Raw genomic sequence first — 13,390 nt, 5'->3', positions numbered from 1 at the left:
AGCTCTCCAAGGTGTGTCTGAGTGAATGAGGAAATAGTTGAAGGTTAAGTCTCTTGTGTGTTTATTCCCACTAACCAGAGAGAGGTCAACTGAGGATAACAAACACCTGCTTGTTCATAGTCATATAACACATACAGGAATCTAGACGCTGTAATTAGCACATCTTCTGATGACATCTGACGCTTGACGTTTATGACTAATCAATGTTTAGTCATATAGATGGAAAATGTGACATTCAGGAACATTGACTTCCACAATCAAGCATTTGAACATTTCTCCATTCTGTGTGTGTGTGTGTGTGTGTGTGTGTGTGTGTGTGTGTGTGTGTGTGTGTGTGTGTGTGTGTGTGTGTGTGTGTGTGTGTGTGTGTGTGTGTGTGTGTGTGTGTGTGTGTGTGTGTGTGTGTGTGTGTTGATTTTATTATTACTACAGACACTGACAGAGGTTGGCATGACAAGTATTACTTACAGTCCTAGATTTATTTTCCTAATGAATTCATCACCACATAATCTGTCATTGGAATGACACACATTTACAATTACAGTACTTGGACAGATTTGTGGTTTGAAATATTTTGTACACGAATAGCTTTGTGTGGAAATAACCACACTGAGGAAGTGCTACCCTGTCATTTTTAGTTTCCCTAACAACAATGACATCAAACAGCTCTGCCAGCTCTTTCATTTAAATTATGCTATGTTTACTCTTTTGTGAAATATGCAATCATATTCCTTGTATCATGGTCCTTGTGCCTGTACATTGATATTCTTGTAACGTGTGAGTGTACATATGTGTGTGTGTGTTTCAGGCATCATGGAGCTCTCTGAGGACTGAGTTCATGCCTCTAAACCCAGCCCAACTGCACCACATGCTGAGGGAGTATAACCCAGGCAGGGCCTGTCCTGCAGACTGGAACCCCTCGCCAGACGAGGCAGAGGCTGCCCTCAGGACCAGTGAGTGGAACACAGATACAGCAGAGTCACGGCGGGAAGCCAAACAGACACACAGACACGTTCACATGTATAAACCATATTTTGAAACAAACACACGTGTTTCTTGGACATAAACAAATCAAATTCACATAGCCTATGTAGTCTGTACTCTTGTGTACACACACTCACTCTGCCAAGATTCGATCAGATCAGACTGTCGCCCATGCCCTGATAGGGTTACACGGAACCCAAACCGCGTGCACCATCGTGCATACATTTATTTTGTCCCCCTACACCAAACGCGATCACGACAGGTTACAGCAGGTTAAAATATCAAAAAAACTCTGAACCAATTACATTAATTTGGGGACAGGTCGAAAAGCATTAAATATTTATGGCAATTTAGCTAGTTAGCTTGCACTTGCTAGCTAATTTGTCCTATTTAGCTAGCTTGCTGTTGCTAGCTAATTTGTCCTGGGATATAAACATTGAGTTGTTATTTTACCTGAAATGCACAAGGTCCTCTACTCCGACAATTAATCCACATATAAAATGGTCAACCGAATCGTTTCTAGTCATCTCTCCTCCTTCCAGGCTTTTTCATCTTTGATCTTATATGGTGATTGGCATCTAAACTTTCATAGTATTACCACGACGACGAGCAACAGAGTTCGTCTTTCAATCATCGACGTGGGTATAACCAATGAGGAGATGGCACGTGGGTACCTGCTTCTACAAACCAATGAGGAGATGGGAGAGGCAGGACTTCAGCGCGATCTGCGTCAGAAATAGAAAGGACTTCTATTTTAGCCCTTGGCAACGCAGACGCTCGTTGACGTGCGTGAGCAGTGTGGGTGCAATAATTGAATGACATAGATTTCTATATTTATTTTGCAACGCGACGCGAGCGGTGTAGTCAGGGTATTAGTAACTAGAGGCTTATTCCCTGTTGTGTCTGAGAGTGGCTGAGTGTGTTCCCCAGAGTAATCCTGTCTGCCTGTCCCAATCTAACTCTAAATTGGAGCATGGGTACAGGGGGGAGGTTAGAGAGGAGAACCCTGTCCAGCCCAATCAGTCTCACCACAGAGTTAACTTTCAAATCCACCCCTCTCAATATAGGACTTGGTACCTGTCTCCCCTCTCTGTTCCCTGTCACCTCACCTCTTCTGTGTGAATAGCCCAACTTCCGCTGGCACCACCTGGGGGGAACTTTATCTTGTCCTAGAGGCCATGACTGTCTTTCTTTAACTGGAGAATCTAAAGGATTAACCTACAAATCAAATGTAATTAAGTCAATGAAGTAAAAGGAAATAACAAGTATAAATAATGTAGTGTACACCGTGAGAAAGCTCTTCCAGAGCTTCTGTTGTAATCTTTTCTGAGTCACGCCTTCTGTCTTTAATGATGTCCTGTATTTCCCTCCTCCTCTAGCTGACATCCTGGAGAGTTTCGACAACCACCCTCCCCTTATCCTGCCTAGCAACACCTTCCACCTGGAGTTGGGTAAACCAATCACGGAGTCCGCTCTGTTTGAGCAGCTCGGCCGTCTGCAGGACTTCATCCGTAGTCTCCCCCCCAGTCAAACAACACAGCAGGTAACCACCTATCTGACCTTCTGACTCTGTGTACCCAGATTCTACAAATATACAATCTAATGAGAGGCCAGTGGCAGCCCTGGACTGGTGGTGCTCAGTAAATGAGACATTTTAACTTGATGTTTTTCCATCTCTGTTTTATTGACTTTCTCCCTCCCTTCAGGCACTCAGCGGGACAGCTACAGACGCCAAGTCTGCGACCTCGTGCTCCTCGCCCTCTGTCACAGTGGTGGTCCCTGACCCAGTTCCCTGCCCCTCGCTCAGGGCAGAGGTGGACTCTTTGAGCCCTGCGGCGCCCCCTTTGGCCCGGTGGTCTCATGGTGACATAAGCTGCTGCCTGGCAGAGGCAGAGCTGACCCACAAGCTGAAGAGTCTGGAGCTGCAGAACGCCCTACCTAGGAGTGGCCAGGCTGACCTGGAATGCCACAAGAGCCTGGCTCTGGACCCCTCCTGCCTGCTGACGCCCCCCAACACCCCCCAGGGCATGGAGCTGTCTCAGTCTGAGCTGGAGGCAGACCTGCAGGAGGGAGCAGCACGGCAGCACAGGAAAGGTAACATAGAGGGCTATGGCATACAGTCGGGCTACATACAGTTACAATACAAACAGCTCTGATTGATAGAAAAGAAGCATAAAAAGCCATGTGTCAGCTGAAGTGTGTTATTGACCAATCATAACAGAGGATTGATGATGCTGTAATAGTGGGGAGCACATACTGTACATAGTAATCCTAAAAGAAACTGATCCTGTCTCAATCACCTTGGATGAACTACGAAGACAAAGAATAACAGAGGAACCCTTCATGGCCTTTCCCTCCCTCTGCGGGTTTTAAAGTGATGTAAAACTTCCTGTCACAGCAAATACAGCCACGTCGGCTCACACTGTGGCTCATGTACCTAACCCCTGGAGGTAGGTTGCTAGTGCCTCCCTCGTAATATCAACCCACCAATGATTGACAGGCTCCATTAAAGGAAGAATTTGTCTGCTTGACCCGGGAGACCCTGGTGCATATTTGTCCCCAGTGGCTCCAGGTTGACACAAGGTGCTTGATATGATGGGAGGAGGAGGAGGAGGAGAGCTCTCATCCTCCCTTCATCTCTTCAACTCTATTGACTCTGGACAGAAACTACAGGTCATTGGAGGAATAAAGAGCTGTTCTGGCTGTGTAAAGGTCGTGTTCTCCCTGTAGGGTGGATTCCATGTGTAGAGGAAAGGCCATTTCCTCCTCAGGCCTATTGTTTTCTGAAGCTCTGCTCATGAGGTCATCTGTAGGAGTGGATGGGAGGGGAAAGTGAGTGAACTGCTCTCTGGTTCTGATTTATTCTGTGGTGGAGGAGGTGAGCTGAGAAAGGGGAGGAAAGGACTAAACATCTTATTCCGTAACTGGGAGGGAAACTTCCAGGGTTAACTTCCAGGGATAACAATGACGTCCATCTCCCTAAAGCAGGTCAGCTTTCTCTAGCGATGTCTCAAACAATGTGTAAGATTCTAACACTTTTATATAAGTCCTATCTATACCAGCCATACTCAACAGGCGGACCGCGGTCCGGATCAAGTTCCTCTTGTTATGTCATTCACTGACATTCCTTAGAGAGCTATTTATAACCTGTCAGAAATGTTCAGTGAATTACTACTAGCCCATGTTAGCTAGATGGGTAAATTAGACTAACCAGCCATCTAAATCTTGTAGTTATCATGGCCAGATTACGTGCCCAGGGGCCTCAACACCAGCGGCCCGCATTGATTTTGTTCAGTTACTCAGGTATCATATGAACACACAGAAATGTCAAAATGTGTAGAATATCAAGAAATTAGCTTAAAACGTCAAAATGCATAGAATTTCAGGAAATGACGTTTAAACTGACAACATTTTATCTCAGCCAGCAATATGGCTGTGTACAATTTAAACAGTTTGAGGTCGCATGGGTTGGGAGGTGGGGGTTTGTTACTATGCCGATTAATGACAATACCTCTCCTTTGCCACCTAGGAAATGTGTGTGACCGCCGGACATTCTCAAATAGTAGTCTAGTACACCTGTCCTATACAGTACATTGACTTTTCTCAAGGGATACAATCGTTGAGTCAAACACCTAGCAAAAGAGAGTGAGTCTATTTATTTTTTATTTATTTTATTTCACCTATATTTAACCAGGTAGGCAAGTTGAGAACAAGTTCTCATTTACAACTGCGACCTGGCCAAGATAAAGCAAAGCAGTGTGACACAGACAACAACACAGAGTTACACCTAGAGTAAGTAAACAAACAAGCCAATAACACAATAAACAAGTCAATGATACAGTAGAAAAAAGAAAGTCTACATGCAGTGTGTGCAAAAGGCATGAGGAGGTAGGCAATAAATAGGCCATAGGAGCAAATAATTACAGTTTAGCAGATTAACACTGGAGTGATAAATGAGCATATGAAGATGTGCATGTAGAGATACTGGTGTGCAAAAAGAGCAGAAAAGTAAATCAAATAAAAACAGTAAGGGGATGAGGTAGGTAGATAGGGTGGGCAATGTACAGATGGGCTATGTACAGCTGCAGCGATCGGTTAGCTGCTCAGATAGCTGATGTTTACAGTTGGTGAGGGAATAAAAGTCTCCAACTTCAGCGATTTTTGCAATTCGTTCCAGTCACTGGCAGCAGAGAACTGGAATGAAAGGTGGCCAAATGAGGTGTTGGCTTTGGGGATGATCAGTGAGATATACCTGCTGGAACGTGTGCTACGGGTGAGTGTTGTTATCGTGAACAGTGAACTGAGATAAGGTGGAGCTTTACCAAGCATAGTCTTATAGATGACCTGGAGCCAGTGGGTCTGGCGACGAATATGTAGCGAGGGCCAGCCGACTAGAACATACAGGTCGCAGTGGTGGGTGGTATAAGGTGATTTGGTAACAAAACGGATGGCACTGTGAAAGACTGCATCCAGTTTGCTGAGTAGAGTATTGGAAGCTATTTTGTAGATGACATCGCCGAAGTCGAGGATCGGTAGGATAGTCAGTTTTACTAGGGTAAGTTTGGCGGCATGAATGAAGGAGGCTTTGCTGCGAAATAGGAAGCCGATTCTAGATTTGATTTTGGATTGGAGATGTTTAATATGAGTCTGGAAGGAGAGTTTACAGTCTAGCCAGACACCTAGGTATTTGTAGTGGTCCACATATTCTAGGTCGGAACCGTCCAGGGTGGTGATGCAAGTCTGGCGGGCGGGTGCGGGCAGCGAACGGTTGAAAAGCATGCATTTAGTTTTACTAGTGTTTAAGAGCAGTTGGAGGCCACGGAAGGAGTGTTATATGGCATTGAAGCTCGTTTGGAGGTTAGTTAGCACAGTGTCCAAGGAAGGGCCAGAAGTATACAGAATGGTGTCGTCTGCATAGAGGTGGAAATCGCCCGCAGCAAGAGCGACATCATTGATATATACAGAGAAAAGAGTTGGCCTGAGAATTGAACCCTGTGGTACCCCCATAGAGACTGCCAGAGGTCCGGACAACATGCCCTCCGATTTGACACAGTGAACTCTGTCTGCAAAGTAGTTGGTGAACCAGGCGAGGCAGTCGTTAGAAAAACCAAGGCTATTGAGTCTGCCGATAAGAATACGGTGATTGACAGAGTCGAAACACTTGGCCAGGTCGATGAAGACGGCTGCACAGTACTGTCTTTTATCGATGGCGGTTATGATATCATTTAGTACCTTGAGCGTGGCTGAGGTGCACCCGTGACCGGCTCGGAAACCGGATTGCACAGCGGAGAAGGTACGGTGGGATTCGAAATGGTCAGTGATCTGTTTATTAACTTGGCTTTCGAAGACCTTAGAAAGGCAGGGCAGGATGGAAATAGGTCTGTAACAGTTTGGGTCTAGGGTGTCACTCCCTTTGAAGAGGGGGATGACCGCGGCAGCTTTCCAATCTTTAGGGATCTCGGACGATACGAAAGAGAGGTTGAACAGACTATAAGTTTGATGCCACTTTATCTAAAACATTGTGAGAATCCTGAATGTTTCTGATTTCAGATACCACAGTCCCAGGTCATATCCAAACAACAGGTTCGATAATAAAAGCCCGTTAGTCCAGTAGAATCTAATAGCAGTCCATGGCCTTTCCTGTTGATTAACACCAGCTAGTTCCCTCATCTCTTAATCAGAGACAAACGCTCTGTGTAACATTTCACTGTGTGTAAGTGCTTACCGCATGCTTAAAGCTCCCTGACCCTCTGTGTGGTTGTGTGTAAATAGGGCTTTACTAAAGCTTCCATTTTGTTGATCATAATCAGAACTCATTACGATCAATGGCCCTTGTCTTTATACGAGCTCTATGGTTTAATAGTTTGTCATAAACCTAAGATATTGTTATGAAAATGATGTACTATTGAACATTACCCACTTTCACAGAAATATTCTCTAATCATGTCATATCCCTGGTTATGACATTGGCCATAGCTTCCCACCATGTATTACTGTGGCCTCCCAGTCCCATAGAGTGCTCCTGCTCTCTGCTCAAACTCGGTGGTTTTGGGTGCTAACGGTAATTTACCGCTATTTTGGTAGCATTGCTAATCCTTTAATCTTTACCAAGAATTACAGAGAGGTGGTGATGTCAGGAGAGAAAAGATCAGTGGCTGACCCGTCATGGGAATTTACAGTTGGGTTGGTGCGTGGAATCTTAATCGGGACAGGCATTGTCCAGAGCAGGTCCTACATGGGGGAGACCAGGGGAGAGCAGGGGGAGACCAGGGGGAGACTAGGGGAGAGCAGGGTAGACCAGGGGGAGAGCAGTGGGAGACCAGAGGAGAGCAGGGGGGGAGCAGGGAAGAGCAGTGGGAGAGCAGGGGGACACCAGGGGAGAGCGGGGGGGGGGGGGGGGGGGGGTGAAAGTGTAGGGCATGCTGGTGATACTGTTGCTGGTGGCTAGGTTGTTGTGACAGGATAAATACACCACAGACAGAGAGCACTGGACCAACCTGAGGAAGAGCTTTCCCAAGGCCCCAAAGCTTTACATGTAGAGCTTGTTCTCAGTGGGGTTCTGTATGGTTCTCATTACAACGTCTATGCATTTAGTGGACTCCCCACAGTTTTATAGCACTCAGACTTGACATGATTTTTATATGGAGTCCAAATGCAACATCTGTGTTCAATATCAGTGGTAGTTATATGTATGTTGAGGAGGTCAAACCAACTGTCCCTCTGGAGCAGCTCAGAGGAACCTCCAGTCTTTGATCCATATATATTCCTATTGGTAGAAATAATAATCCTTATAACACTAATGCCTTTGGACTTCAAAACAAGCCCAGTATTGTGAACTTCTCTTTCATATGACTAGACAGACAGAGACCCCTAGAAGGTACTGTAGAGGGAAAACCAAAGGGGAACCAGACACTACTTTCATGTTTTCTCCTGAAGTAAACCCTGTCTCAAATTGTCACAGGGATATGATTTCTTTATAATTTCATTAAAAGGACCACAATAACAGGAAAAGTAGAACTTTAAACAGAGTTAAGGTGGGATTGGATACTGTGTCTAATGTGGGTTGTTCTTGTGTGTCTCCTCAGCAGGCAGCTGCCCAAGGGACTATTCTGAGAGAAGGAATGGGAATGTGGAGGAAGATAATGTGGAGGAAGAGGAGGAGAAAGAGAGGGATGAAGTGTTTACTGTGGAGCTACACAGAGGACCTCATGGTCTAGGCCTGGCTCTGGTGGATGGAATGGTGGGTGAAATCCTTGTCTTGTTGTCTTTATTCCTCCACCTCCTCCTTTGTTCATCTCCTTCACCCAAGTCTCATTTGGCTTTTTGTTTCTCTACCTCCCTTTCTTATTTTTCATCTCTCTGCATGGGGAAATCAATGAAACTTGAAAAAGCTCTAACATTCTGTCTGTGCCTGTTACGTACCTCCTAGTAGGAGGGAGGTGCAGGAATCAGGAGCAGGAGAGCAAGGAAGTCCCAGTGGCACAATCGTTTATAAAAGGAGTCCCAACTCAACAACAACATGGGGGGAAACACGCTCAAACGAAGTCGCCACACACAGGGAAAGTAACGCAACACACGGAGGAGAAACCTCCACTCCTAAACATATATCTAAATGGTACAACTACCGAGTGAAAAGAAAACCCTGTGGTGCAGACACGCACCCCTAACAAAGTAACACATACAAACAATCCCGCACAAAGACTAGCAGGCAGCGGAGGTAATAAACCCACCGAAATCAACTAAATGAAACACAGGTGTGACAAAACAGACAGACACAAACGAAAAGGAAAAATGGATCGGTGGCAGCTAGTAGGCCGGCGACGACGACTGCCGAGCACCGCCCGAGCAGGGAGAGGAGCCACCTTCGGTGGAAGTCGTGACAGGCCTCGAGGACGACCCGGAGGACGAGACGCAGGGCGATCCGGATGGAGGCAGTGAAACTCACTCAGCAGAGATGGGTCCAAGATGTCCTCCTCCAGTACCCAGCATCTCTCCTCGGGACCGTACCCCTCCCAATCCACAAGGTACTGCAGGCCCCTCACCCGACGCCTGGAATCCAGTATGGATCGCACTGCATACGCCGGGGCCCCCTCAATGTCCAGGGGGGGCGGAGGGACCTTCCGCACCTCAGCTTCTTGAAGCGGACCAGCTACCACCGACCTGAGGAGAGACACATGAAACGGGGGGTTAATACGGTAATAAGAGGGGAGCTGTAACCTATAACATACCTTGTTTATTCTCCTCAGGACTTTAAATGGCCCCACAAACCGTGGACCCAGCTTCTGGTAGGGCAGGCGGAGGGGCAGGTTTCGGGTCGAGAGCCAGACCCAATCCCCTGGTGCGAACACCGGGGCCTCACTGCGGTGGCGGTCAGCGCTCGCTTTCTGCCACACTTCGGCCAGTTTCAGGTGCCTGTGGACAGCCTCCCAGGTCTCCCTCGAGCGCTTCACCCAATCCTCCACCACAGGAGCCTCGGTTTGGCTCGGATGCCATGGTACCAGGACCGGCTGATACCCCAACATGCACTGAAAGGGCGAAAGGTTCGTTGAGGAGTGGTGGAGCGTGTTCTGGGCCATCTCCGCCCATGGAACGTACCTCGCCCACTCCCCTGGCCGGTCCTGGCAATACAACCGCAGAAACCTACATCCTGGTTTACTCTTTCCACCTGCCCATTACTCTCGGGGTGAAAACCAGAGGTCAGGCTGACCGAGGCCCCCAGACGCTCCATGAACGCCCTCCAAACCCGGGACGTGAACAGGGGACCCTGAGGACAGAGTCCTCAAGCGACAAAATGCTCTGTCCGCCTCAGCCGACCACCGCAGATGCACCTCCTTCAGCAGTGAGGTAATGGCAGCAGCCACCTGCCCAAAACCCTGGATAAATCTCCGGTAGTAATTGGCAAACTCTAAAAACCGCTGCACCTCTTTTACCGTGATGGGAGACGGCCAATTACGCATGGCTGCAATGCGGTCACACTCCATCAACAACCCTGATGTGGAAATGTATAGGTCATGCTCCAACAGTCGCCCAAGTACGCTGCGCACCAGAGACACATGCGCGGCGCGTGTGGCGGAATATATCAGAATGTCATCGATATAAGCCACCACACCCTGCCCATGCAGGTCCCTGAGAATCTCAGCTACAAAGGATTGGAAGATGGCTGGAGCATTCTTCAACCCATATGGCATGACGAGGTACTCATAATGGCCAGATGTGGTACTAAACGCTGTCTTCCACTCATCTCCCTCCCGGATACGCACCAAGTTATACGTGCTCCTGAGATCCAGTTTTGTGAAGAAGCGTGCTCCGTGAAATGACTCAGTCGCCGTAGCGATGAGAGGTAGCGGGTAACTGTATCCCACCGTAATAGAATTTAGACCTCTATAGTCAATGCACGGACTCAGACCTCCCTCCTTCTTCTTCACAAAAAAGAAACTCGAGGAGGCGGGTGACGTGGAGGGCCGAATGTACCCCTGCCTCAGAGATTCAGAGACATATGTTTCCATAGCCAACGTCTCCTCCTGTGACAGGGGACTCCTGGGAAGTGCGGCATTTACCTGGAGGTTTATCGCACAATCCCCTCGTTGATGAGGTGGTAATTTGGTCGCCCTCTTTTTACAGAAGGCAATAGCCAAATCGGCATATTCGGGGGGAATGCGCACGGTGGAGACTTGGTCTGGACTCTCCACCGTCGTTGCACCGATGGAAACTCCCACACACCTACCTGAGCACTCCTCTGACCACCCCTTTAGAGCCCTCTGTTGCCACGAAATAGTGGGGTTGTGAAAGGCCAACCAGGGAATCCCCAGCACCACCGGAAACGCAGGAGAATCAATGAGGAAGAGACTAATTCTCTCCTCATGACCCCCCTGTGTAACCATGTCCAGTAGAGCTGTGGCCTCCTTGACCACCCCTGACCCTAATGGTCGACTATCTAGGGAGTGGACATGGAAGGGTTTGTCCATCTGAACCAGGGGAATCCCTAACCTATGCGCGAAACCGCGGTCCATGAAATTCCCCGCTGAGCCTGAATCTACTAGCGCCTTATGATGGGAATGGGGGGAAAACTCAGGGAAAGAAATTAACGCATACATGTGACCAACAGGGGGCTCTGGGTGAGCCTGGTGCTTACTCACCTGGGGTGTCCGAACAGTGCTCGGCCTGCCGTCTCGACTCCCAGACGAGCTCCTCCAGCACCGGTCGGCAGTGTGCCCTCTCTGACCACATCCAGTGCAGGAGGAGGCTCCTCCTCCGATCGCCCACGCTGCAGCACCCCCTAACTCCATGGGGGTTGGAGCGGAGGCGCTGGGGGGTGGAACCAACAGGACCCGATCGGGACGCCCGCACGTAGCCAACAAATTGTCCAACCTTATGGACATGTCCACTAGCTGGTCCAGGGTGAGGGTAGCATCTCTGCATGCTAGCTCAACTGCGGTCGTCCTCACGTAAGCTGCACCTATAGTTGTCAATCAGGGCCCTGTCATTCCACCCTGCGCCGGCGGCCAAGGTCCTGAACTCCAGAGCGAAGTCTTATGCGCTCCTCGTCTCCTGCCGTAGATGGAACAGACACTCACCCGCCGCTCGCCCCTCAGGGGGATGGTCGAACACGGCCCGGAAGTGGCGGGTGAACTCTGGGTAGTGGTCCCTTGCCGAGTCTGGTCTATCCCAGACTGCGTTGGCCAACTCCAGAGCTTTGCCTGACAGGCAGGAGACGAGGGCGTTCACGCTCTCACCTCCCGAAGGAGCCGGGTGAACGGTTACCAGGTAAAGCTCTAGCTGGAGCAGGAAACCCTTGCACCCGGCAGCCGTCCCATCGTACTCCCTCAGGAGCGCGAGCCGAATACCGCTGGGGCTGGATGGCGCTGGAGAAGATGGTGGTGCAGGTTGGAGTGTGGCTGGTGCAGGGGTAGGCAGGCCACCCCTCTCCCATCTCTCCATCGTCGCCATCACTTGATCCATGGCGGTCCCGAGACGGTGGAGAACGGTGGTGTGGTGTTGCACGCGCTCCTCCATGGAAGTGGAGAGCGCGTCAGCTCCTGCTGACTCCATTATGAAGGGTGCGGGATTCTGTTACGTACCTCCTAGTAGGAGGGAGGTGCAGGAATCAGGAGCAGGAGAGCAATGAAGTCCCAGTGGCACAATCATTTATAAAAGGAGTCCCAACTCAACAACAACATCGGGGGAAACACGCTCAAACGAAGTCGCCACACACAGGGAAAGTAACGCAACACACGGAGGAGAAACCTCCACTCCTAAACATATATCTAAATGGTACAACTACCGAGTGAAAAGAAAACCCTGTGGTGCAGACACGCACCCCTAACAAAGTAACACATACAAACAATCCCGCACAAAGACTAGCAGGCAGCGGAGGTAATAAACCCACCGAAATCAATTAAATGAAACACAGGTGTGACAAAACAGACAGACACAAACGAAAAGGAAAAATGGATCGGTGGCAGCTAGTAGGCCGGCGACGACGACCGCCGAGCACCGCCCGAGCAGGGAGAGGAGCCACCTTCGGTGGAAGTCGTGATAGTGCCTGGTTGTACAAAGTGACAGCCTTGTCGATGCGAGGGGCGTGTGGCTCTTATTTGGTGATGTGATTTATGACATCCTAATATAAGGCCTTGCATGGCCGTTCAAACCTCATAGTCACAGGTTAATTAGTTAAAGGTTACATATTTCCCATGATTAACTGTGTTACATCATCATGCATCAAAGTCAGGGAAATCTAGCTTTAAATGAATGATGAGTTGAATTGTGACATAGAACTCAGCTACAGATAGCAAGAAGAGTTGTTGAGCCTATGTGGGACTTTGTGTGTGTGTGTGTGTGTGTGTGCGTGCGTGCGTGCGTGTGTGCGTGCGTGCGGTGTTGGGGAATAGTGAACTACATGTAGTTCAACTAGTAATTTAATCCTGTATTGTCATAGCCCTGTCTAAGCCTGGGGAGGGGGGGTTCTACTAAGCTAACATATGGAATTGTTTTAAGATGGCAATACCAAGGATCATATAGCTATTTGATTTTGAATTTGAAGACCCCTTAAAGTGTCCTGAAAAATGATACTTTTTTTTTAAACGAAACATTGAATTTGGCATTGCTGCTATTAGCCCATAGAAACACATTGAATAACAGATTCACTACATGGAACAACAGATAGTCCCCCCCCAAAATAAAAAGGACATTTGTTCAGAAGTGTCTGTCCTATATCTGAGAGATATAAGAAAGATCAGGAACGATTTATCTATTTTTTGACATGTATTTAACCCCTTATTTTAGGCACTAAACTACCTCCATATATACTTTTTGGGGGGCTAAAATAAAATATGGGTGAAGTAGGCAATAATTTCCTTTCTTTTTCAGCATCAGACCTGCCTAATTCTCACTTGGAACATCGATTTTT

General features: G+C 48.3%; 1 protein-coding gene across 2 annotated transcripts in view; it reads left to right on the top strand.

Annotated features, from left to right (window-relative positions):
- The window catches only part of LOC115171456 (ras-associating and dilute domain-containing protein-like), a 34,954-nt gene that overhangs the window by 18,800 nt on the left and 2,764 nt on the right, over positions 1 to 13,390 (top strand). Inside the window, exons 10-13 of one of the 2 annotated variants that reach the window (XM_029728275.1) lie at positions 809 to 953; positions 2,364 to 2,527; positions 2,691 to 3,078; positions 8,073 to 8,224. In XM_029728275.1, the coding sequence (XP_029584135.1) occupies positions 809 to 953; positions 2,364 to 2,527; positions 2,691 to 3,078; positions 8,073 to 8,224 (849 nt within the window). Of the gene's footprint in view, positions 1 to 808; positions 954 to 2,363; positions 2,528 to 2,690; positions 3,079 to 8,069; positions 8,225 to 13,390 lie in introns of both variants that reach the window. The other variant, XM_029728274.1, reaches the window with a different exon arrangement.

Source organism: Salmo trutta, chromosome 32, assembly GCF_901001165.1.
Source record: "Salmo trutta chromosome 32, fSalTru1.1, whole genome shotgun sequence".
NCBI lineage: Eukaryota > Metazoa > Chordata > Actinopteri > Salmoniformes > Salmonidae > Salmo > Salmo trutta.
Note: the sequence above shows the minus strand (reverse complement) of the source record. Positions and strands in the feature narration are given on the sequence as shown.